Below are 27,977 nucleotides of genomic sequence, written 5' to 3' on the forward strand. Positions count from 1 at the left end.
TCGTCAATCCTGATGTTCTACCGCTGGCTGGAGTCTCGTCTCCCAGTGGTCACCTTGCCAGGGGTTGATCTGCATGGTCAGTCAGTGTCTCATGGGATTGTTGTGAATGAAGCCGCTCGGAGACCGTCATGCCTTCTTTTGAACCAATATTGAGTCAGTCAGCTGTATGGTCTGGTCTTTATCAGCAATCAGGTCTGCTCTGAACTGAGAGTTTGTGATGACCCGTTAGTTCCTCAGGAGCTCTCGGTTGCACTATTATAAACTGTTGTATAAAGGACATCATGTACATTTACACTATTTACTGTAGAATGTCACCCAAATGATGATGAGGTTCCCTTCTGAGACTGGTTCCTCTCAAGGTTTCTTCCTCGTATCATCTCAGGGAGTTTTTCCTTGCCGCCGTCGCCTCCGGCTTGCTTATTATGGATAGGGAAAGATGTATATAGTATTTTAATTTAAGTTAATCTTTTTTAAATTAATTATAAACTTTAATTGTATGTATTCACTTATTTATTCTTATTTTTTCTTCTTCTACTTATTATTATATATTTATTTCTTTTCTCTTTCTTCTGTTTCCATACTTCTGTAAAGCTGCTTTGAGACAATGGGAAATTGTTAAAAGTGCTATACAAATAAATTGAATTAAATGTAATTAAATGTAATGTAATGTAATGTAATTGAATTGAATTGAATGGGGGGTGGGGGGTGGGGGGTGGCTGGCTTTGTGGTTAGCACGTTCGCCTCACACCTTCAGGGTTGGGGGTTCGATTCCCGCCTCCGCCTTGTGTGTGTGTGTAGTTTGCACAGGCTCCCCGTGACCGGAGCTGTTCGGATAAGTGGTAGAAAATGAATGAATGAATGAATGAATGAATGAATGAATGAATGAATGAATGGATTGAATTGAACCGCACAGCTGCTGATTGCTACCAACAGCTAACGATGAATCTCCAACCTTTATAAATAAAGTGTCTATAAATATCTATAAGTGAGCAAAACTACAAGCTACCAAGAATAAACAGCTAACTACATTGTGTTGTGGTTTCATTGTATTGATTTTTTTTTACTGTACAACAAAAAGCATCAAATAATCAACTGAAACTGAGAGAAATATGAGTCTAAGAGAAAAATAAAGCCACTTTTATATGTTGTCCAGGATCCAGTGGGTATGTGATGCCTGGTCATTTAAACCCTATCAGAAAGGTCAGATCCAAATCCATGTGTGTGTGTATTTTAATGTCATACTTCACTGCGCATGTTCATATTGTTGCTATGCTCTCTCCCACACATCACTTGACACACAAATTCATGTAATGGCTGCATGAACAGCAAACACTTGGTTTTTTTTTTTTTTTCATTTTCACCTTAATCATGAAATCATAAACTGCCATAACAAATAATTTTGTGATGCAGGTTTGTACAGTTTAGTTGCAACAATAATGATAGATTACAACACAAAATATTATATTTTATTTTCTACAATGCACATTCATTCATTCATTCATTCATTCATTCATTCATTCATTCATTCATTCATTCATTATTTGTCAGTCATTATTGACATAGATTTCTCCATGTATTGACATAGATTTCTCCATGTCAGGGCTGTAGTGGATCTAGAGCCTGTGAACACTGAGTGCAAGCAGGATTACACTCTAGGGACCAGACTTGTGTTGTATTTCAACTGTACTTCTTTTTCCCTTTTATTCACACTCATACACTGTGTTTTTATTCTAAGTGCACTAGACCCACAATAACAGTATTCTTCTCCCAGGACATCACACTGCTGCAATGTTCTCATGCACCTGTGGATCAGATCATTAAAGCTACTGGCTGTAGTGCAAAAATGCCTTTCTTTTTTTGCCCTGAAGCAAAGGGGTCATTGATGAATAAGGAATCTAAGAGAGCAATAAATCAAGAATATGTTTGTCAAGTGTTGAAAGTGAAAGCAATGCGGTACATGTATATATATATATATATATATATATATATATATATATATATATATATATATATATATATATATATATATATATATATATATATATACTGTATATTTATAACATGGAATGATCAGAAGTACTGCTTTTTCAAAATCACTTGGTCATGGTCTTAAAATTATTTACCCTCCAAATGTTTCCTCAACGTGATTATAAATACCAAATGTGACACTGAAACAACCTGCTTAGTATTGTGTAGGTTTCCAACTCTGAGGTATAGAGTTATGAACTCCACCAGACCTTTGAAGGCGTGCTGTGGTGTCTGGCACCAAGACGTTAGCAGCAGTGGTGTAAGATGTGAGGTGGAGCCTCCATGGATTAAATTCGTTTGTCTAGCACATCCCACAGATGCTCCATCAGATGTCAACCTCACAAGACCAGCTCTTATAGAGATGCTCTCGCCCAATCGTGGCCTTTGTCAAAGTTGCTCAGATCCTTACACTTACAGTACACATCGACTTCGGACCTTAACCCGATAGAAACCTTGTGGAAGAGCCAAAAACTGTCAGAAAACGGGTGTCTTCAGGCCCAAATGCAGATATAACTTAATAAGCAGGATTTATTAAGGAAAATGAGAAACACAGACAGGGAAAGAAAAATCACAAGAACTGGGGAGAGGCACAGTAAATATCCCCTAATGGTCTGACAGAGAATGTCCAAGCAAAGATCCTGGCAGCAGTTTGTGTAATACAACAAACCAGTGATTCTGAGATGTTTTGTAATGAGGAATGGGCATAAATTCCTCCAACGCCTTGTGCAGGATTGGCAGTAACAGGAAACCTTTGCTGTTCAAGAAGGTCACAGGATTTACTGAATGCAAAGGTTCACATACCTTTTTAATGTTGGATAATTTAACTGAGTAAACAAATGTAAAATATTGAATGTTTTTTCCTCTTTTGTTTAAATGGGTTCTCTTTATCCAGATTTAAGGTCTAATCACATATCAGATCAAATTTAATCAGAAATCCATGCAATTCTAAAGGGTTCGCAAGCGCACTGGACATTATCTGAGAGGTACTAGATATGTATTATGTCTTATAATGTCTGTATTTTTTTTTTTTAAATAAAAAAATAACTGGACAGAAAATGACCGCCTCAGACGACCAACACCAAGGTTTTTAATCTGTGTTGTTTACATACGACCCTTTATGTAGACATCCTGATGTCTTTACTTTCATTTGGTCAGATACTGTATAGCCAAGCCATGTAATTCTGACTATGTCATTCTGCGGACATTTTATAATGTAATCATTCTGTTGCCTGAAAGATTAAACGCAGCTGAAACATCTGCCAACTCTTACATATGCGCTCATATCTACATTCTTATGACGGAGGTCTTGTCCTGCTACTGTGCTAGAAAAGTATCATAGTTCCTAAACAGCTTTGCTCTGACCTTAATTACCAAAGGGCTTTAATCAGCTACCATAATGAGGCCACAGCCTGGGCAGGTGAGAGACTTTTGGCAACAGAAGCAATGCATCATGGGAAAATCAGAACCGTCTTTGTCGCCAAAGAGGAAGACTTTGAAGATTACAACAGACAGTCATGCTGTTGATGTGATCTTACCTTCATATCTAGGTTAATACTTCAGTGTCTGATGCGAAAAATAGCACTGCTTCAGGACAAAAGTGTTCTTTTACTTAAATATAGACTAGATTTCACAGCTCATCCAGGCCTTTGGTTTGGATCAGGAAAGAGAAATGCTGTTATTGACCAGTCTCTCTACAGCACAGCACTTCAATACACTTGATGGTAATGACAGGAATCTGTGTGCACATGACCGCAGTCAGACTCCCGGTAGGATGTCCTGCCCCTAAGGCTTCACAATGCTACCTAGTTGGAAAAAATAAAAATCAATTTGCTCCGTCTGTCTGAAGAATTATCTAGAATGATCAATAGAACATCTCACCTTTTGCTCAGATATACTGTACATTAGAGCTAATACTTTCTATTTACAGATGCTGTTTATACAAATTCAATATGCTGCTTCAGTCTTGCTCCATTTTTTTTGGCAAACAAACGACTACTCGTTTTACAGGACAGTTGTAGTATTGTCCCCATACCTAGAAGGTGAGACGATTTCTTTGCTTTGCTTAATTAACCAATAACAGCGATAGATAATTAACATCAAATTAACTCCAAATTATTATAGCAAAACAGGGAGCTGTGTATTCTTCAACCCCTAGCATAAACTGGTGTAAATTAGCATCTATCTGGGGCAGTGGTGGTTTGGGGCAGTGGTGGTTTGGGGCAGTGGTGGCACAACTGTTTAAGGCTCTGGGTTGTTGTTCAGAGGATCGGGGTTCAACGCCGAGCACAGCCAAGCTGGGCCCTTGAGCAAGGCCCTCAACCATCCCTGCTCCAGGGGTGCTGTATCATAGCTGCCCTTGCACTCTGACCCCAACCTCCTCAGTTGGGGTATGTGAAGAAAAGTATTCCACTGTGCTGTAATGTGTATGTGGCCATAATAAAGCCTTCTATGCCCCAGTTCCTATTTATACACAAACACAGAGAAATGAATAACCTGACTTCAATTTGACAAACAAATTCACAGAAAGTTGAGAAGACAACTTTATTGTAAAGACATATTATAACTGGAACAGTACAACAGGGCTTTATTAAACACATAGAAATGGTACATGTATTATTGTAAAAAAATAAATAAAATAAAGGCTTACATTCTGTATAGAACATGGTAGGATTAGCTAAGAAGTTTTATGGTTCCATGATTGTCCGAGTTTTCCAATCGTGAACACGTTTAAGACAAAAGAAGAGAGTGAGTTATTAAATCATGGTCAAACATTTGTAACAGACATTGATTACATAATAATAGTATTCCATTATAGTACAGCCAATTACATAGTCTGGGTCCACTAACTGGTTTGTGTTGGTTTATTGTGTTGCCTACTACTATGTTTACTCTCGACGCTTCTGTTACTGAACTATTCTTCAAATAGCATCACGTTTGATATATAAATTACAAAACAGACAACTAAATTTGACAGTTAACGCTGTTTAGCAACCATTAAGCTACTCTGTGGTGTGTATTTACTGTATCACTAATCCATTTTTTATCCGTTATTACTATACAGTATTTTTTTACATATTTATACTTTGCACAGCCAGCGCTTTTTTCCGCAACCATTACCTGAGATATAAAACCATTTGCCATCTGTCATTGTACAAACTTTCTTTAGTGTAAATGATCCACCAAGAACTGGGTCACAGATCTGGTATCCTGTAGAAATATCAGCCCTTTTGTACAACATCATAATACGGAATCGATCGCATTAATATCGTTAATGTTCGTACTCTTCTGGCTTCAGAAAATAAAATAAGACCTGATTAGTAGATGAAATTTGTACAATATGTGATACGTTAACCTGGCGGATCCTCTGGGTTGTGGAACTGTTTGAGCTAATGAATGATAATGAATGCTAAAACATTCAAACACAATGCAATTAAATGATAATCAGCTTTCACTGGAGCTGTTTGTATGACCAAAGAGACTCTTACCTTTTAGCTAACAAGTTTTAACCTGATTACTTACATTAGCAAGGACTGTAAAACATTTTTTTTTCTTTTGTATTAAGAATACACATGTCCCAAAAAAATTGCAGTATAATACTTTTCAATTGGTTTTGTCCAAATCATCAAATGAGGACTTTTAAAATTTGATGCTCCTTGTCATTTGGTCACCATTCACAATAATACGTTTTAACAGACATTACGTGGACTGAGTGAGCGTCAAACCAGCAGCCATTACTGTACTTCACCTTTTCACAGTCGAGGTGGCAGTGACGCAGATCTGAGGGATGAGCGGCATGATGAATGATGAACACATGCAGTTAAAATGTTGGCCAGACGTGCATCATTTGGCAGGATGGCCGTAATGCAACACATGGCAAATTGCATAAGTGTTTCTTTATATAACATGGGAAAACATTTGAACATGTGGAACTCATCACAGGGAGCTTGTACTGCAAGCACATACTAGGTAAATACAATGAAACATCGTATTTCCACACGAAATCATGAACATTTAGCTCACTGTTTTTTTTTTAAATATATATATATATATACACACATACAAAAATAAAACTACACAGTCTTCAGATTTAGAGTCTAAGTGCTAAAACTCGTGAGTTGGTAGTACTTTGGGTGACTTTTCTAATCTGTGGTTCTAATATTTTAATGAATAGATGGAGACTATACACAATGTCATTACACCTCATATCATACATATATCATTCATTTAAAAAAAAATTATAATCCAACTTCTCCAACTCCAACTTCTAACAAACAAATGTAGTCAGTGATCCGTATAAGTCAGTGATACAAAAGCATCTTTAGATCGAATTACTACATTTTCTCTGGGTGATGAATATTTAGTCCAAAAATATTGGCCTACCGGCCCGAGGTGTGAGGAAGGATACATATGAACGGAGAATGCAGTTATAAGGACGGTCCTATAATACGAGCATGGACTAGATATGAGGTAAAAGATTTTGTTCACAAGGAGTTTTCTGAGGTGGTTCGACAAAATCTTGAATATAAGTTGAAGGGACTTTATATTCCATTCATTCCAGCTGAACACAACATCAACTGCTTGAATGGGCCAAGTAAAGTCACGCCAGACCTCAAGTCTGCTGTTGGAAACATTGATTAAAGAGACATTACCCACTGGTAATTTAACACGTTAATTAGATTAATTAATTAATTAATTAATTATGAGAAAAAATAACGCGTTAATATTTTTAACGCATTTAATGCACCCCGCCCCTCCCCACACCTGTACCAACGACTACACATCTTGCAATAAGCTGTAGTGGCGAGTTAGTCAAGCACGATGCCAAACGATCTGCCTGGCTTTCTGAAGGGCAAATTTAAATTCAAAACTCTTTCCAATGGAGCCACTGATAAAAACCAAAGTCCTTTGCGTTCTCTGCAGTAAGGAATTTGCATACCATCTAAGTTAGTCTAGCATGAAATACCACCTGAACTCAAACCATATTGCGAGCTCTGCAGTTAGCACAACCCCGGATGCTGCAGGCAAACCACGCTGACTGAAAATCGCCGCAAATTACAGTAAGTAAGTCGTCCGCAGAAACACTAACGAATGCAATATCTAAATGGATTGCAATGGACTGTAGTCCTGTTAATATTGTGGAAGACAAGGGGTTAATGGATGCTTTTCGAATTGCGATGTTACGGCCATTGTAGCCTAAGTGATAGGCTTGTGTTAAATAAATAAAAAGGTTCAATCTTTAAATCTCCTCAAACACAATCATTTTAAATGACATTTTGGGGGAAATTCTCAACTAATATTTATGTGCAATTAAATGCGATTGATTAGATTAATTAATCACCACATCATGTAATTAATTAGATTAAAATTTGTAATCGCTTAGTTTGGACATTAAATACGGTGCATTATATATGCAGTAGTGTATAGACAATAAAATCATTGTCTGCTATGGTGCACAACAAAGGAATCTACAACAAATAGCAAGGAAATGTAGACTTTTTGCTCAAATCTCAACTGACTCTCATTCTGACAGCTTTATAAATGTCCCTAATGAAACAAACAAACAAACAAAAAAACAAAAACAAAAAAAAAAAAAAACATACACACGATGTGGTTGTGGAAGTTCTACAGTATATCTTTCTGCCATCAGATACAGAAACAGATGACAAAGACATAGATGATAATGAGTTACACTAATAAACTGTGTGGATGTGGTATCTCAGTGGTTAAGGTGTTGGTCTGATGATTGGAAGGTTGTGAGATCCAATCCCAAAGCCTGCCAGTTGCCACTCATGGGCCCTTGATCATGGCCCTTAACTCTCAATTGTTCAGCAGTATTAATGAGATAAATGTATGACGCTCTGGATAAGGGTGTGTGCCGAATGCAGTAAATGTAAATAAAAGAAATGTTTTAGGGCACAAGATAGATGGATATACAGTATGTGTATTGCAGTGGTAGTAACAATCAGCTCAATTATAGCAAATAAGTTTTGTTTTCTCTGTTCGATTTTATGATATATATTTCTATGTAATGTTTCATTTAACAAGTCAAAGTATTAGTTTCTTCACAAAACACAGTCTCTTCATCGTCTATGTCCTGTCGGTAGGATTATGTAGAGATTCTGTATCTGGAATATAAAGACAAACTTTTCACGGTGCATCTAACAGCTTGTGTAGCACAACACAGGGCAGAAACATACACTACAGAAACCACTGAGCTTTCAGCTATGAAAAATAGAGTTTATGTGTCGTTGCCTTCAGAAATGTGTCGTGGCAAATTTTATAATGTCACACGAGCACAAGCTACATTTGATCATTGCAGCAAGGGGGCGCTATAGTCAGTTTAGAGCAATGGCAAGGTTTCACCCTGACAAATGTCACGGTAGGCCGGCAGTTTGATGGGAGTTCATATTCACTCAAACAAGAATATATGTGATGTGTCATCGGCTCTGTACTCCAATCAAACAGCAATTGAAAATGTCTGGCTAGAACTGTGTGTTTTTTTTAGTTCTGACATAAAAAATGTCAAGAGGAAATGGAAAAAGCTTCTGAGCAAAGAAAAGGTTGAATGTTGAATGGTATCTTGTTGCAGCGATGCTGCAAACAGCTCCAGCTATCCTGTGATTTTGGATGCTTGGATGGCCTTCATATTTTTTTTGATTACCATGATTTAGTAATTAAAGTTTTTTTTTTCAGCCCTGAAACATGCTTCACAAGCGATTTCATTTTACTTGTCACGTACTAACTACGGCAGAGTCGTATGTCCTATTTCATCCAGTCCAACCATCAAGGCTAAGCTCTAGATATTCTCTGGTGCATAGAGCATCAACGAAATAATAAAGCAACAGACAGACATAGCATTTGTTTTAAATACTTTCACACCATATCACTGCTTCTTCTTTTATATACTTGTCTTCATGGACATATCCGACCAAATTATTAGATTGAGTTATATTGTGCAGCTTGTGACTATTGTTGTAGCCTCAGTTTATAAAAACTGCGATGGACTCCTGTTTTCTTCTTCCGTTACTTCCGACCACAGTGAGTATACCATAGTCATTTCATATGTGTTTGAGGAGTTGTGCTGAGATACTGTATGTTAGATATTTGCCCTCTTGCACTGCTGTCTGGTCTGTCTTAGCAGTGCACATGTTTACTCTGGGCAACGGGATAGAAGCAAGTGTGTCCAGCATTTCCCTCACCTGGGCTATTTGCCCCTCTATCATGTTGTTAATGACAGCATCCTCATCTAAGTAAATACCACCCCTTAGCTATGCATGTCCCTAAGGTCCACTGGAGGTATTAGCACAAATAAGGCAGGGCTTCAGCATTTCTGTCAACTGGACCCCAACCAAGTAATTCACCTTGGAAACCTCCTTTTTTATGGCATTTATTGTATTATTATTATTATTATTATTATTATTATTATTATTATTATTATTATTATTATTATTGTTATTTTATGGCATTATTATTGTATTGGAATGTATTATCTCTACATTCACTTTCCCTAACTAAGCACGAACTGATAGCTCAGTGGTTAAGGTATTGGACTACCGACTGGAAGGTTGTGTGTTTGAATGGCAGGTCAACCTATCTGCCACGGCTGGGCCCTTGAATACGGCTCTTAAGCCTCTTTTGCTCAGTTGTGTAAAGTAGGTTAAATGGAAGTTTCTCGGGATAAAAGCATCTGCCAAATGCCATAAATGTAAACCTCTGCTTTTGGGCTGGATTCAGCTTTTGGATCTGTGGGCAATGACTACAGTGTAGCTGTCACAGAAACTAGCCTAAATACTAAGGCCCCTACAATTTGGGGCTTTTTATGTAGAAACTTCCAAAAATGTTATGTGCGCTATCAACTGGACCTAGTGCACTTTAGTGCATGGCTTGCTGGTTATTGGCCATCTATACTAAAATTTGTACGTATGGGCCGTTTCAACTAACCGAATGAGTGAATAGCACCGAACCGAGTGAATAAGACCTCCACCTCCATACAGTACAAGCCTCCATATGACACGCTGCTCTGTAATTGGTATGACACATTTTTTTTCTGAAGATCACCAGAAGAAAAAGAATGGAAAACTCCATGTCTAGGTGATAAGCTCAAGCCAAATGTTCTGTTGTCCAGGATATATCTCATGGTAGTATATAAACCACAAGGCAAAGTCTATTTACATTTATTGCATTTGGCAGACACCCTTATCCAGAGCGACCATTTTAACTATATATTTTACTATACATATTTTACAACAAAGCAATTAAGGGTAAGGGGCAGCTTTGTATTTGAACTCACAACCTTCCCATTGGTAGTCCAACACATTACTGACTGGGTTACTACATCCCTCCAAAGAGCATGTGTGTTCCTTAGTCTTCCCCAGAGAGTAATGCAGTGGGTAATGCACATGTAATGTAATGCAGTGGGTAATGCACATGTAATGTAATGCAGTGGGTGATGCAGCTTAGTCTTCCCCAGAGAGTAATGCAGTGGGTAATGCACATGTAATGTAATGCAGTGGGTGATGCAGCTTAGTCTTCCCCAGAGAGTAATGCAGTGGGTAATGCACATGTAATGTAATGCAGTGGGTGATGCAGCTTAGTCTTCCCCAGAGAGCAATGCAGTGGGTAATGCACATGTAATGTAATGCAGTGGGTGATGCACATGTAATGTAATGCAGTGGGTGATGCACATGTAATGTAATGCAGTGTGTGATGCAGCTTAGTCTTCCCCAGAGAGTAATGCAGTGGGTAATGCACATGTAATGTAATGCAGTGGGTGATGCACATGTAATGTAATGCAGTGGGTAATGCACATGTAATGTAATGCAGTGGGTAATGCACAAGCATTTTTTTGGACCAGACCATTTTTTTTTGCCATCCACCACCATTCATTTATAATCCTCAAAATAGCAACAGTTAGCAAATGAGAGTTTTGTGCCCAACTAAAATGCAAACAAATAATCAAATTACACTTACATTTGCATGAATCGAAGCCCTATATATTAATTCTTGACAAAACACTGGAATTACCTTAAAACAGCACAAGGTATTAGATGCTGGGACTAACAGACAAGCCCACGTACAGTACAGAGGTTTTGGTACATGTTGTTCCGAGACAATATCAAAATGAAGTAAGCAAGATTAAGGAAAATTAACTGTCCAGCATTATTGGGCTTCTGCTCCATTTAAGCCTCAGGTACACTGACACTGCTGGCTATGTATCCCAGAAGAGTGCAGCCCTGTATACAGCATTACAGACTTACTGAGCAGAGTGGCACTATTCCCACAATGCACTGCAGATAAGTATAACTGCACGACAAGTTTATAGTCTGCTGGACAGTTTGTTTGTATCATAAGCTTATAACTATAATGTTGAATTGCAATGCAGACATTACAGAAACTGAAATGAAAATATACCATTGATAGCTCCAGAATGAGTTCTACACCCTTCTTTTTCATGCACAGTCATCCCTGCAACAAAGGAAAGTACAGATCCTACACATGGGGCCAAATCAGATACTCAGATGCATCTCTGTCAATGCCTGGCCATAAGGAAACCATACAAATCTCTGGGAATCATTCTCTCCCTCTTTGATTGCTCTAGTCTGGCTCAGGTCAGCTGGCTGTGTCATACATTTCACACAGTCACCTCAGTCTTACTGTTGCTGATGTAGTATGGGTGGGGAGGCAGGTAAGGCTGGCTCGGTGAGCCCAGCTCATTGACCTGCTCCAGTAGCGTGCTGTGCTTTTTAGGGGCGTATGTGTGGCGACGCCCAAGTACATCTGATCCCTCCCGGATCCTCAGCATACCTGGGGTGGAAATGGTGTTGGAGCCATAGGGCAGTGGATGTGAGCCCGACACCTTAACGCTCTTCACCTTGTGTCCATTTTGTTTTTGGCAAGGCAACTCTGGGCTATAAGGGTTGGTTGGCTCCGGCTCAAGTTGCACCGAGTGCAGGGGTAACGTGCCTTTGGTCGTCAATTCCACCCCATGTCTCCGATTTGTGTAAAAGTTCTCATTAGCTTTCTCAGCTGAAAAAAAACAAGGAGAAACAAATAATGGATGTTCAAAGTGAGCCGATAAAATCTGCCTTATATGCAAAACCCTGAGGTTATTTTGGCCTTGTGGTAAACAAGCTGTAGTTTGCTTTTCTCCAATGAGGACTTAATTGGAGGCAGCTATACACACATTAAATTCAGTCCCTCTGAGAAATATAGTCATAACAGGAAGGCTAAAAAAACTATTTTATGTACATCCTTACAATCAGGAATAGCTATGGGAAAATAGTCTTAATATGGCAATTGGCCTGTGTTAGGATTTGAAGGTATCTAAATGGTCTGAGATTATAAAATATGTTTAATTATACATTTGGCCACATAATGTTTCTAGTTATTTTTATGCATCCATAAATAGCATCTATTCATTAATCGTTGTTCATCCTGGTAAAGGTAATAGTGGAACCCAAGTCCATTCCAGGCACATTCCAGGAAAACCAGAGAAGCCTGGGCAAACCGGCATGGAAAGAAAATGCCAAGCTCAGCACAGACAGTAATGGATTAAACCCTTGGAGATGGTAGCATTCTTTTGGGTAATCATATAGCATTGTTAAACCCACCTAAATCTGTTGATGCAGTTATATCAAGCAATTTTCTGTGATCATCATTCTAGAGATGTTTTGTGCTTTCATTTTTTTTAGCCTATCCCCAGTGAACCATGGTGAGATGCAAGTTTTCCACATTTCACACACTGATATCACCTTCAGCTGTAATTGGGACTATATATATATATATATATATGCATGTAGTCTATATGATATCTTAGAATGCTTAATTAAATATCCTTCAGGTGACCTTTTTAACCTTCACACCATCTTCAGTCCTTGCTTGCTTGGAACTAACATTAGCTACAGGCAGATCAGCACACAAAACAAGGCAGGCAGTAGAGACAGGAGGGTCGCCTGGGAGAACAAGGCTCATTCATGTACATCAATAGCCCCAGATTAGCAAATATCTGGCTCTGAGCACCATGTTGCTGTCAGCAACGGGCCAAACATTTGAATTCACTTTAGACTGCTGTCTTCTTTTTGGCTTGTTTCCTCAACAGTCCATCTGAAAAGCTAGCGCTTAATGGATTACCTGGAGGAAAACCTCGGTTGTGATTGAGTGTGTTGGCAAAATATCCACCGGGATGCATGTACTTTCTGCCAGCATCTGTCCTCAAATTCGGAAAGTTGTCTGCCAACTAACATTCAATGAGCGAGACCTCGATGCATGATAATTTATTTGACGTTAAACATCCGTGTTAAATTTTATCAGGGAACTTACCGTCATAGATTTCAATGTTGTTTAATTTCTGATCTATTTTTCATTTCAAATATTAAGCAATTATCCGACATTCGAATATTATTTCAACAAACTACAACGTTTATTTGTTCATTTAGTTTTAAATCGAAAATATGTGTTGAAATATGAGTTACAGAATTATGGTATCAACAGAAGCATAGAATCTTTCTCTCTCTTAGAACTGCAACAAACAAATTCTTCTACGATTCATTATTGTTCGTTGTAACATACTGTCAGGACTCAGCCCGGACTTTTGGCCACGTGCCTTTTGTTTATCTTCCTCGTCACGTGTCTGCCCCGCCTTCGTCCGCCCCTCCCTGTCTCCACACCTGATCCTTATTGTGTCATCGTGTCTTTTTTTATTTAAGTGAGCCGCGTTGCCGAGTGCAGCGCGGAATCATTAGCTACGTTTACCCCTTCGTTATGTCTAGTCTTTGTTAAGTGTCATCATTTGTTTTGCTTTAGTTATCGTCTTTTATGTCTTTGTCTTCATTATTTATTAAACCCCTTTCATTTGAAGCTAGCTATCCTGCATACGGGTCTGTCTCCTTCCGTCCTCGGTTGTGACACATACGTTGTTGAATATTTCTCCTTTTAACTGGATCAACTGAATGTGAATTAGATGTTACTGATAGTTAAGTGAATAAAAATCGGATGAATTTTAATTATCGATGATCATAACTTGTCCATTTTAACTGATACTGTATAACTAACACAAACTGATTCTGACTGGTGTTCAGTAAGCTGTACAATCAGCATGTCAATTTCTATTTTATTTCTATTCAGCATGTCAACTTTCTATTATGACCTACGGCTTTTAACCAACTTCCCGACTGCAGCAAATTCTTGTACGGTATTCTTACTGGTTCAGGTTAAGTACTTAAGCACGCTTACCTACTGCTTTCAAGGATGCATATTTGTTGAGCTCTTTGACAGGCTGTGGTTGCTCATAGGTGTGAGAAACCTGCCCCAGTGTGGGGTACTGGGTCATTGCCTGCATTAGGCCTGGTCCTGGACTCGCATTGTTGATCTGGTTGCTTTCTGTAATGAAGAGAAGAGAAAAGCCAAGTGGATAAGAAACAAGACATGCTTCTTTCTATGAAAATATTGAACAGAATTTGACGTGAAAAGTGTGTATATACAGTAAGAGAGCCAGGATTTACAAGCTCACGCACACATACACATTGTCTCCTAACCACTGCTGTAATAACAACCTAACCTGTGTGTATCTGGTGATGATAAATATAAAACCCATAGCCAATTGCTGGACATTATTATGTGTATTAATTTCTATTCTAGCCTTGTATGATTCAGAAGGTTATCTGTGGTACAGTACTCTAACTAATATGAGTACTGCTGAGTTCTAGCCCTTAGTACTACATATTGAGGCAGCGCTGGCTCAAGTGGTTAAAGCTCATGGAAGTTTTAGGTTTGGGATTGGGGTTCAAGCCCCAGCACTGCCAAGCTGCCACCAGCCCTCACTGCTAATGTACATGTGTACTGTATCATGGCTGACCCTATGCTCTGACCCCAATCTCCAACACTGGGATATGCGAAAAGAATTTCACTGTGCTCTAATGTATATGTGACAAATTTCCCTTTGTTTTTTACTATTGCACATTTTTGTCACCTGCTTACGCATCATCACCACAAATAAGCTAAATCTTGCTGAACCAAGCAGTCCAAGCATTTACTGTTTATCTGAACATGTATATCTAGCAACCAGAAGCAGAAGAAGAAGAAGAAGAAGAAGAAGAAGAAGAAGAAGAAGAAGAAGAAGAAGAAGAAGAAATATCAGTTAAGCAAGTATTATGATATGAATTGATTATGATATTTGATTATGATAGAATTGTCGGAAAGTTGGAATGAAGTCGGCTATAGGTGATGAACAGTAAATAGTTTAGTGCAGTTGTACGGTGTGTCATTTTTGGTTTCACTGGAACATAAAGTCTTATTTCTTGTGACCTGAACATCCTTTTAATGGCTTTTTATAAGTTCTAAGTGAGCGCCCATGTGCCTTTTACTGAGTAGTGTAGTGTTTCTGTATGGCCAGTCTACCATAAAGGGCTAGTTCAGTGGAGTGCTGCAGAAATAGCTGTCCTTCTGGCAGGTTCTCACATCTCTACACACAACCTGTGGAGCTCCATCTGTCCTACCTTTGGGTCCATTCAAAGTAAAGCACTTCTCCCCATTTTTAAGTCTAGCTCTGTGAGTCTTGATGGTGGTCCTGAACTTTTTCTGAACATTTTTTCACAGAACAGAAGAGGGGAATAAATCTGGATTGAGGTGTTTAAGGACTTATGAAAGCAAATTAATAATAATAAAAAAAAAACATAATGCGTATGCAGGTCAGAGCTTCAGTTAATGTTCACATCAATCATCAGAATAGGGATAAAGTTTGTGACTTTGATTGTGATTTTTCAGACGTTGCTGATCTCTTGGGGTTTTCATACACAACAGCCTCTAGAGTTTACACATGAAAACCTAAAACATTGAGCGAGTAACCCAACGGTTCTGTGGGTGGAAATGCTTTGTCCATAAGGGAGATGAGAGCAAACTGGTCAGCTGCCAAGAAGAATAAGGTAATGATTGATTATGATGACAAATAATGATTCTTTACAACAGTATTTAGCAGGTAGGCATCTCAGAATGAAAAAAACCTTGAAGTGGATGAGCTACAACAACAGAAGTTCACATTGGTTTCCACTTCTGTAAGCAAAGAATAAGAATCTGAGGCTGTCATTGTCATTGCGTCTGTGCCAATGAGAGCATCAGGTTCTTGTTCTCAGCTGACAGGAGCAGAACCTAACAGAAGTCTTCAGCTGTTGTAGTTCATCCTCCTTAAGCTTCGATTTTCTGTGCATTCTGAGACGCTTTTCAGCTAACCACAGTTGTACAGTAGAGAGTTCATTTGAGTTACTATAGACATCCTGTCAGCTCAGTCCAGTCAGTCATCCTCATCTGATTTCTATTATCAACAACATGCTTCAATTCAATTCATTTCAATTAACAATTCACATTGTCTCAAAGTAGCTTTACAGAAGTATAGAAGCAGAAGAGAAAAAAGAAATAATAATAATAATAATAATAATAATAACAATAATAATAACAATAATAATAATAATAAGAAGAAGAAGAAGAAGAAGAAAAATACATAATATAATATATACATTTACAGTTTAAAATTAATTTAAAAATGATCATTTAAAATTTTAAATACGATATATATATCTATCCCTATCCCTAATGAGCAAGCCGGAGGCGACGGCGGCAAAGAAAGACTCGCTGAGACGAAATGAGGAAGAAACTTTAAGAGGCTCCAGGCTCAGAAGTGAACCTCATCCTCATTTGGGTGACAGTAAATAATGTAAATGTAAATAATGTCATTTCAACAACTGTATATAATGCAGCCGAGAGCTCCTGAGGAACTAACGGGTCAGTACAAACTCTGAGTTCAGCACAGACCCAACACTAATTCCTTCCTGTCAAAGTCTTGAAATGATTGTTGATAAAGACCAGACCATACAGCTGACTGACACAACATTGGTTCAAAGAAGGCATGACAGTCTCTGGGTGGCTCCATCCACAACAATCCCATGAGTCACTGACTGACTGACCATGCAGGTCAATCCCTGGCAGGGTGACCACTGGGCCACGAGACCCCAACCAGCCTGGTTTCAGCCTGCAGACTCTCTGTACACAGGATGTTTTTACTATGCATAATAAATACTAGCAGATTCTGAAATACTGAACCCATTTAACAGCCATGCCATTGTTATTCTCACTGTTAATAGACTTTTTTCTATCTTCTGATGTAAACATGGCTGAATGATTGATTATATGACCGATTTTATGCATCGTACTGCTGCCACTTGATAACTGCATAAATAATCAGTTCCCATATATATGAATAATGTGGTAGCCTAGTGGATAAGGTCCTGGGCTACCAATCAGAAGGTTGTGAGTTCAATCCCAGGTCCACTAAGATGCCACTGTTGGGTTCCTTAGCAAGGCTCTTAACCCTCAATTGCTCAGTAAATGTAGTGACAGAATTCTAAGAAAATTCTTAGAAATGTGGGCGTTTCCTCTAGTAAAGATAAAAGTTATTCCTAAAGCATATTAACCCTTAAAAGAGCTCATAAGGTCAAAAAGTGTCAGGAGTCATGAGGAGGACTTTTAAGAGGCGTACGAGTTTCTTTATCAGAGGAGAAAATGACTGAAAGGTGAAAAGGGAGAAGAAATGTATTGTGTACAATATTTAATAATGATAGTGAGTTAATAAAATGACACAGATTAGATCGTGTAGAGATTATTTTTGTGACCAATCACATTAGAGATTGTGACCCGCTGTGACATTTAGAGATACGCTAACGTCTCTGAAACAGCTGAAATTCCATAGCAGCAGAAATGATATACTGTAGTTTGTCTCTATGACATTTCTGCTCTGTGTCTGAGATGCTTACATTTACATTTATTACATTTAAAACATACAGATGTTAGAACACCACAATATGATGATAATATGTCACAGACATAATCCCTACACGATTTAACCTCAAATATCTTTACATAGAGACAAAGCGAAAGTTTATAATAGACCAGATATTAAAAGTGCTTCTATTCTTGTTTATTGGACAACCAATCACAGACTATAAAAGAATGTGTCATACCTAGTGACAGGTTAAGGCCCGCCTCCTCTCTAAGACAAAAGTTGTTGTATTTTCCTTGCTCAGAGTTGCTCTGAGATTGATCCTGAATCACTTTGAAGATTTCTAGTTTTAAGCTAAATTAGAAGCTCATGGAGATCATTCTGTCAATATTTTATTAATACAGGTCCAGATGTACAAGCGTTCCTAGTGTCCAGTGAAAGTGTGGTGTATAGGTGTGTGGTGTATAGGTGTGTGGTGTATAGGTTTGTAGTGTATAGGTGTGTAGTGTATAGGTGTGTGGTGTATAGGTGTGTGGTGTATAGGTGTGTAGTGTATAGGTGTAGTGTATAGGTGTGTGGTGTATAGGTGTAGTGTATAGGTGTGTGGTGTATAGGTGTGTGGTGTATAGGTGTGTGGTGTATAGGTGTGTGGTGTATAGGTGTGTGGTGTACAGGTGTGTAGTGTATAGGTGTGTGGTGTATAGGTGTGTGGTGTATAGGTGTGTAGTGTATAGGTGTGTGGTGTATAGGTGTGTGGTGTATAGGTGTGTGGTGTATAGGTGTGTGGGGTATAGGTGTAGTGTATAGGTGTGTGGTGTATAGGTGTGTGATGTATATTTGTGTAGTGTATAGGTGTGTGGTGTACAGGTGTGTGGTGTATAGGTGTGTGGTGTATAGGTGTGTAGTGTATAGGTGTGTGGTGTATAGGTGTGTGGTGTATAGGTGTGTGGTGTATAGGTGTGTAGTGTATAGGTGTGTGGTGTATAGGTGTGTGGTGTATAGGTGTGTAGTGTATAGGTGTGTAGTGTATAGGTGTGTAGTGTATAGGTGTGTGGTGTATAGGTGTGTGATGTATATTTGTGTAGTGTATAGGTGTGTGGTGTACAGGTGTGTGGTGTATAGGTGTGTGGTGTATAGGTGTGTAGTGTATAGGTGTGTGGTGTATAGGTGTGTGGTGTATAGGTGTGTAGTGTATAGGTGTGTGGTGTATAGGTGTGTGGTGTATAGGTGTGTAGTGTATAGGTGTGTAGTGTATAGGTGTGTAGTGTATAGGTGTGTGGTGTATAGGTGTGTGGTGTATAGGTGTGTGGTGTATAGGTGTGTGGTGTATAGGTGTGTGGTGTATAGGTGTGTGGTGTATAGGTGTGTGGTGTATAGGTGTGTGGTGTATAGGTGTGTGGTGTACAGGTGTGTAGTGTATAGGTGTGTGGTGTATAGGTGTGTGGTGTATAGGTGTGTGGTGTATAGGTGTGTAGTGTATAGGTGTGTGGTGTATAGGTGTGTGGTGTATAGGTGTAGTGTATAGGTGTGTGGTGTATAGGTGTGTGGTGTACAGGTGTGTAGTGTATAGGTGTGTGGTGTATAGGTGTGTGGTGTATAGGTGTGTGGTGTATAGGTGTGTGGTGTATAGGTGTGTGGTGTATAGGTGTGTGGTGTATAGGTGTGTGGTGTATAGGTGTGTGGTGTATAGGTGTAGTGTATAGGTGTGTGGTGTATAGGTGTAGTGTATAGGTGTGTGGTGTATAGGTGTGTGGTGTATAGGTGTGTGGTGTATAGGTGTGTGGTGTATAGGTGTGTGGTGTATAGGTGTAGTGTATAGGTGTGTGGTGTATAGGTGTGTGGTGTATAGGTGTGTGGTGTATAGGTGTAGTGTATAGGTGTGTGGTGTATAGGTGTGTGGTGTACAGGTGTGTAGTGTATAGGTGTGTGGTGTATAGGTGTGTGGTGTACAGGTGTAGTGTATAGGTGTGTGGTGTATAGGTGTGTGGTGTATAGGTGTGTAGTGTATAGGTGTGTGGTGTATAGGTGTGTGGTGTATAGGTGTGTGGTGTATAGGTGTGTAGTGTATAGGTGTGTAGTGTATAGGTGTGTAGTGTATAGGTGTGTGGTGTATAGGTGTGTGGTGTATAGGTGTGTGGTGTATAGGTGTGTCATGTATAGGTGTGTGGTGTATAGGTGTGTGGTGTATAGGTGTGTGATGTATAGGTGTGTAGTGTATAGGTGTGTGGTGTACAGGTGTGTGGTGTACAGGTGTAGTGTATAGGTGTGTGGTGTATAGGTGTAGTGTATAGGTGCGTAGTGTATAGGTGTGTGGTGTATAGGTGTGTCATGTATAGGTGTGTGGTGTATAGGTGTGTGATGTATATTTGTGTAGTGTATAGGTGTGTAGTGTATAGGTGTGTGGTGTATAGGTGTGTAGTGTATAGGTGTGTAGTGTATAGGTGTGTGGTGTATAGGTGTGTGGTGTATAGGTGTGTGGTGTATAGGTGTGTGGTGTATAGGTGTGTGGTGTATAGGTGTGTGGTGTATAGGTGTGTGGTGTATAGGTGTGTAGTGTATAGGTGTGTGGTGTATAGGTGTGTGGTGTATAGGTGTGTAGTGTATAGGTGTGTGGTGTATAGGTGTGTGGTGTATAGGTGTGTGGTGTATAGGTGTGTGGTGTATAGGTGTGTGGTGTATAGGTGTGTGGTGTATAGGTGTGTAGTGTATAGGTGTGTGAGTGATTATGGCTACTTTAAGTAGCATGTACAGTAATGTGGCATATAATGATTTTTTGAGTTTTTGACAGTGACATATCATCCCTTTGGCATGTTCATTACTCACATGAACGAATCACATAGTTCTGGATTATTAAAACTGATGCACAGAGACAGCATTGAAAAGGCACCGATGTGATTTCAAATTGATTCACCTTATTAATATTAACGTTGCATGTATTCCCCGATGTCTCGTCATTTACAAGCTGCAATCACCAGGTTCTTATTTGTGTGCAGAAGCTCATTTATGTAGTCATGTATTGATCACGGGATCATTTTTCCAATATATATCAGCGATCGTGGAAGATCAAGATGTGTTTGTACACAGCACTGATTTGTGGAAAAGATAAAGGTTCACATAATCGTATTGCCCCGATTCTCCATCTTCTCCTTCTTCTTCTCCTCCTTCTATCTCTCTCTCAGACACACACAAGATTCTCTGTCACAACTTATTTTCAGTTTTGTATAAAAAGTTCTCCAACACAATAAATCCATGAGCCTTTCCTCAACCATGGAACTTAAGTGAAGCCTCAGAACTTAATGACTGTACAGTACTGTGACTTTATTTCCATTTAGGGCACATAGCTGAATCTGGTTAGAAACCTGGTTAAATTCTACTTGTGTAGCATCTGTTTGTAAATCACTTGAAATGTTTAGCGACTGGCCAAATGGCAGACAAAGCTGTTCAGATTTGGGTATAAATTATTTCTCAGGTGACAAAATCGAGCGTCGGTCTGACAGAAATTGCTGTAATTTGTGCCCGGCTCTTGAACAGAACAGGCATTTGTCCTGTTGAGAGAACATGTCAGCTATCACCAAAATGTCACCCGGGCTTCTTTTCCCATCATTCTCCCCTGGCACACTCTTTGATTGGATTTTAAGCCATTTCTGCAGACAGAAACATAATGAATATGCCAGCATTAGTTACACATGCTTCCCGGAGTTCGGTTCTGCAGACAGCACATTTCACACAGCCTCTATGCAGTCCTATTACAGTCAAGCGTCAAGGCCAGGAGTCAGGGTTTTACAAACAACACTATAGTACTCATTACTGAGAGAAACCCATGTAGCTCTGATTCCTGTTGGTGTAAAGAGAGCATGTCGGACAGAAAAAAATCATCAGGCAGTTAACAGTTACACATGCCATTGGAGAAATGTGGTGGCTCAAGTAATTAAGGCTCTGGGTTGAGGGTCATTGTTCAAGCCTCAGCACTGCCAAGCTGCCACTGTTGGGCCCTTAGAGCAAGGCCCCTATCCCTCACTGCTCACAGGGTGCTGTATCATTTATGACGCTGTGCTCAGACCCCAACCTCCAATGTTGGGATATGTGAAAAAAGAAATTCCTGTCCTCTAATGTATATGTATTATATGAAGAAATTAGTGTTAAGTCTGTAATGAACTCAGTAATGACTCTGAGATTGTTAGTTCCTCAGGAGCTCTTGGTCACACAATTCCACTCGACTATAAACTGTTGCAGAAAGGACATTATTTACATTGACATTATTCACATTGACATTATTTACATTGACATTATTCACATTGACATTATTCACATTGACATTATGTCCTGTTCAGTGTCACCAAATGAGGATGAGGTTCACTTCTATGTCTGGTTCCTCTCAAGGTTTCTTCCTCTTATCATCTCAGGGAGTTTTTCCTCACCACCGTCACCTCAGCGTTGATCATTAAGGATAAATGTTAGAGATAAATAGTAACTTAAATTTGAAACTTAATCGAATCTTTATTCTGTTTTTGTGATTCTGTAAAGCTGCTTTTAGACAATGTGAATTATTAAAAGCAATGTACAAATAAACTGAAATTGAACTTAAATTGAATATGTGAATATGGCCTGCTGCTGCAGCCTAACGATTATTTACAGATATATACAGTATTTTCCGCACTATAAGACGCACCTAAGAGCCTTAAATTTTCTCAAAAATCGGCCGTGCGCCTAATAACCCGGTGCGTCTTATGTGTGCACTGAGTTCCATAATCTGTAAAAATGTTGTGTGACTTTGGTAAGCGCTCAGCTTGATTGACTGTCGGACCATTTCCCGCTGACACAGGGACGTAATACATACACTACGTACGCTGGCAGCGATAAACCAATCAGAGGACATTGCGTAATACGTACAGTACGTACGCTTACCTCCGCCACGCCTCCGGTAGGTACAGTATAACTACCGGTATGTTGCAGAACAACATTTGTTTCTTCCTAACCATTATGCGCTCCACACTCCAGTCCAGTAAGTGGCGGTAAATGCACCTTAAGTTGGTTTGCCATCCGCCAATAAAAATCAGATGCTTACGAGGCACAATACAAACTACAGGCTATCAGTTACGCGGCTGTAAATGGGAATAGAGCAGCTGAAAGAATTCAACATCAATGTAGCTATGGTTCGGAAGTGGAGGAAGCAAGAAAATGTACTGCGCCGAGTTAAGAAGACACAGTAGACGAGGACTTTGGTGGATTTGTGGGAGAAGATTGATTAAAAAATAATGTGTGTGTGTTAAATAGTAGAATAATGTTCAACTAAACTCACTGTTTTGTTTCTGTTACCTTTTTTGTAGACCGTATGTTTTAGCATGCGCCTTATAATACGGTGCGCCTTATAATACGGTGCGTGCGCCTTATAATACGGTGCGCCTTATAATACGGTGCGCCTTATAATACGGTGCGCCTTATAATACGGTGCGCTTTATAACACGGTGCGCCTTATAACACGGTGCGCCTTATAATACGGTGCGCTTTATAACACGGTGCGCCTTATAACACGGTGCGCCTTATAATACGGTGCGCCTTATGTATGGGTTAAGTACAGAAATAGACCCGTAATTGAGACTGCGCCTTATAATCCGGTGCGCCTTATGCTGCGGAAAATACTGTATGTGAGCTACAGAGTACTGAGTAACAAAGCACTTATGTGTGTGAGGGTCATGTGTCCACAAAGTTCTGGCAATTTAGTTTAGCTACTAAATTTTATCCTGTTGTCCTCAAGGTCAGTAAATGAGTTCATTTTCTGACATATATCTGCAAATGCCTTTATTTATACATCACCATCATTTACCATCGCAGAGTACAAAGTAGAGATGCATCCATCCTTAAAGACCCCACCACGAACTGTTCACACTCCTACCCTCAGGACGGAGGTACAGGAGTATAAAGTGCAGGACAACCAGACTAAAGAACTCCTTCTTCCCTTCAGCTATTAGACTCTTAAACAGCGACCCACCTCAGTGAATAGTCAGTCCAACTGTTCACCTCATTTGAACATTGTAATTCATACTGCTGCTATTACCACCACCATTATTCATTCATTTGTTCATCTTCTACGGCTTATCCGAACTTCTCGGGTCACGGGGAGCCTGTGTCTATCTCAGGCGTCATCGGGCATCGAGGCAGGATACATCCTGGACGGAGTGCCAACCCATCACAGGGCACACACACACACACACTCTCATTCACACACACAATCACACACTACGGACAATTTTCCAGACATGCCAATCAACCGACCATGCATGTCTTTGGACCGGGGGAGGAAACCGGAGTACCCGGAGGAAACCCCCGAGGCACGGGGAGAACATGCAAACTCCACACACACAAGGCGGAGGCGGGAATCGAACCCCCTGACCCTGGAGGTGTGAGGCGAACGTGCTAACCACTGAGCCACCGTGTCCCCCCCCTCACCACCACCATTATATACTGCTAATATTATTCATGTAGCCCCATTTTAATTCTGCACATCTGTTATTGTCATGGCTGCTATTGTTATACTATTCGCACTTTCTTGAAATACTGTATACATCTCCATCTCAATTTTGCACATCTATTGATGTTATTGCTGCTTTAAATACCAGGGTTATTCCTGCCATTATTACAGTATATTGCACTCACTGCAATGTACAGTGTGTATGTACAGTCCTGGCGTTCTTGTGGAGGGCAGAGTAAGAATTTCATTGCTCAGGGAAACCTGCTCTCCTCACTGGGTATATGACAATAAACGTTTTGAATCTTTGAATCTTAACAAAAATAATCTGTAAGTGGTTTTATAGTGAGGGAGGTATTTAAAAATTGGCGCCAGGATCAGCCAATAAGCTTTGAGCTAGCAATTCCCGTGGTTAGCATTAAGCTACTATCTGAAAGCCTGGTCTGAACTCTCTGGTCTTTTTTTTTCTGTAACTTGTGACTGGTGACTCAAACAATCAACAAAGGATCACCAGGAACCACTAAGCCCCTTATGCCAAAAATAAATAAATAAATATGCTTTTCTAAATTGTACATGTAATCAGGTGGTTCTGTTTGTACAACAAACGCATTAGCTGCGATATTCATTATGTTTTGTTTGCTCAGCGTCTGCGGCGCACTACAATGCTGAATCCTGGGCCAATCAGAGAACGTTGGAACATCTGCTGTTATACTCACATTGAAATATCTCTTTCTGTTGCTCGTAAAAAAATTGCACATGCAATCAGCAGTTTGATTTCCATTCATCGGTCACTTTAATAGGAACATGATCCAATCAGCCAATCATCTGGCAGCGGCACAATGCATAAAATCATGCCGACAAACGTGAAGAGATGCCGTTAATGTTCACATTAAACATCAGGATGTGAATTCTGTGCCTTGGACTAGCATGTTGGACTAGCATGTTGGACTAGCATGTTGGACTAACGTTGGACTAGCATGTTGGATTAGAATGTTGGACTAGCATGTTGGACTAGCATGTTGGACTATCATGTTGGATTAGCATGTTGGACTAGCATGTTGGACTAACGTTGGACTAGCATGTTGAATTAGCATGTTGGACTAGCATGTTAGACTAGCATGTTGGACTATCATGTTGGACTATCATGTTGGACTAGCATGTTGGACTATCATGTTGGACTAGCATGTTGGACTAGCATGTTGGACTAGCATGTTGAATTAGAATGTTGGACTAGCATGTTGGACTAGCATGTTGGACTATCATGTTGGATTAGCATGTTGGACTAGCATGTTGGACTAACGTTGGACTAGCATGTTGAATTAGCATGTTGAATTAGAATGTTGGACTAGCATGTTGGACTAGCATGTTAGACTAGCATGTTGGACTATCATGTTGGACTATCATGTTGGACTAGCATGTTGGACTAGCATGTTGGACTAACGTTGGATTAGAATGTTGGACTAGTATGTTGGACTAGCATGTTAGACTAGCATGCTGGACTAACGTTGGACTAGAATGTTGGACTAGCATGTTAGACTAGCATGTTGGACTGTCATGTTGGACTAGCATGTTGGACTAGCATGTTGGACTAACGTTGGATTAGAATGTTGGACTAGCATGTTGGATTAGAATGTTGGACTAGCATGTTAGACTAGCATGTTAGACTAGCATGTTGGACTAGCATGTTGAATTAGAATGTTGGACTAGCATGTTGGACTAGCATGTTAGACTAGCAAGTTAGACTAGCATGTTGGACTAGCATGTTGGACTAGCATGTTGAATTAGAATGTTGGACTAGCATGTTGGACTAGCATGTTGGACTATCATGTTGGATTAGCATGTTGGACTAGCATGTTGGACTAACGTTGGACTAGCATGTTGAATTAGCATGTTGGACTAGCATGTTAGACTAGCATGTTGGACTATCATGTTGGACTATCATGTTGGACTAGCATGTTGGACTAGCATGTTGGACTAACGTTGGATTAGAATGTTGGACTAGTATGTTGGACTAGCATGTTAGACTAGCATGCTGGACTAACGTTGGACTAGAATGTTGGACTAGCATGTTAGACTAGCATGTTGGACTATCATGTTGGACTAGCATGTTGAATTAGAATGTTGGACTAGCATGTTGGACTAGCATGTTAGACTAGCAAGTTAGACTAGCATGTTGGACTAGCATGTTGGACTAGCATGTTGAATTAGAATGTTGGACTAGCATGTTGGACTAGCATGTTGGACTATCATGTTGGATTAGCATGTTGGACTAGCATGTTGGACTAACGTTGGACTAGCATGTTGAATTAGCATGTTGGACTAGCATGTTAGACTAGCATGTTGGACTATCATGTTGGACTATCATGTTGGACTAGCATGTTGGACTAGCATGTTGGACTAACGTTGGATTAGAATGTTGGACTAGTATGTTGGACTAGCATGTTAGACTAGCATGTTGGACTAACGTTGGATTAGAATGTTGGACTAGCATGTTGGATTAGAATGTTGGACTAGCATGTTAGACTAGCATGTTAGACTAGCATGTTGGACTAGCATGTTGAATTAGAATGTTGGACTAGCATGTTGGACTAGCATGTTAGACTAGCAAGTTAGACTAGCATGTTGGACTAGCATGTTGGACTAGCATGTTGAATTAGAATGTTGGACTAGCATGTTGGACTAGCAAGTTAGACTAGCATGTTGGACTAGCATGTTGGACTAGCATGTTGGACTAACGTTGGACTAGCATGTTGAATTAGCATGTTGGACTAGCATGTTAGACTAGCATGTTGGACTATCATGTTGGACTATCATGTTGGACTAGCATGTTGGACTAGCATGTTGGACTAACGTTGGATTAGAATGTTGGACTAGTATGTTGGACTAGCATGTTAGACTAGCATGCTGGACTAACGTTGGACTAGAATGTTGGACTAGCATGTTAGACTAGCATGTTGGACTATCATGTTGGACTAGCATGTTGGACTAGCATGTTGGACTAACGTTGGATTAGAATGTTGGACTAGCATGTTGGATTAGAATGTTGGACTAGCATGTTAGACTAGCATGTTAGACTAGCATGTTGGACTAGCATGTTGAATTAGAATGTTGGACTAGCATGTTGGACTAGCATGTTAGACTAGCAAGTTAGACTAGCATGTTGGACTAGCATGTTGGACTAGCATGTTGAATTAGAATGTTGGACTAGCATGTTGGACTAGCAAGTTAGACTAGCATGTTGGACTAGCATGTTGGACTAGCATGTTGGACTAACGTTGGACTAGCATGTTGAATTAGCATGTTGGACTAGCATGTTAGACTAGCATGTTGGACTATCATGTTGGACTAGCATGTTGGACTAGCATGTTGGACTAGCATGTTGGACTAACGTTGGATTAGAATGTTGGACTAGCATGTTAGACTAGCATGCTGGACTAACGTTGGACTAGAATGTTGGACTAGCATGTTAGACTAGCATGTTGGACTATCATGTTGGACTAGCATGTTGGACTAGCATGTTGGACTAACGTTGGATTAGAATGTTGGACTATCATGTTGGATTAGAATGTTGGACTAGCATGTTAGACTAGCATGTTAGACTAGCATGTTGGACTAGCATGTTGAATTAGAATGTTGGACTAGCATGTTGGACTAGCATGTTAGACTAGCATGTTGGACTAGCATGTTGAATTAGAATGTTGGACTAGCATGTTGGAC

At 39.7% G+C, this 27,977-nt stretch overlaps 1 protein-coding gene across 2 annotated transcripts in view; it reads right to left on the bottom strand.

Annotated features, from left to right (window-relative positions):
• Nucleotides 1-4,611: 4,611 nt before the first annotated feature.
• shisa9b (shisa family member 9b) overlaps nt 4,612-27,977 on the bottom strand; it is a 51,224-nt gene continuing 27,858 nt past the window's right edge. The window contains exons 3-5 of one of the 2 annotated variants that reach the window (XR_007139425.1): nt 14,260-14,406; nt 10,657-12,054; nt 4,612-10,617 (exon numbers count right to left, since the gene is read on the bottom strand). Coding sequence is in view for 1 of the 2 variants with exons in the window: in XM_027134060.2 (XP_026989861.1) it covers nt 11,660-12,054; nt 14,260-14,406 (542 nt within the window). In the remaining variant the exon portion in view is untranslated. Of the gene's footprint in view, nt 12,055-14,259; nt 14,407-27,977 lie in introns of both variants that reach the window. The other variant, XM_027134060.2, reaches the window with a different exon arrangement.

This window comes from Tachysurus fulvidraco, chromosome 24 (genome assembly GCF_022655615.1).
Source record: "Tachysurus fulvidraco isolate hzauxx_2018 chromosome 24, HZAU_PFXX_2.0, whole genome shotgun sequence".
Classification (NCBI taxonomy): domain Eukaryota; kingdom Metazoa; phylum Chordata; class Actinopteri; order Siluriformes; family Bagridae; genus Tachysurus; species Tachysurus fulvidraco.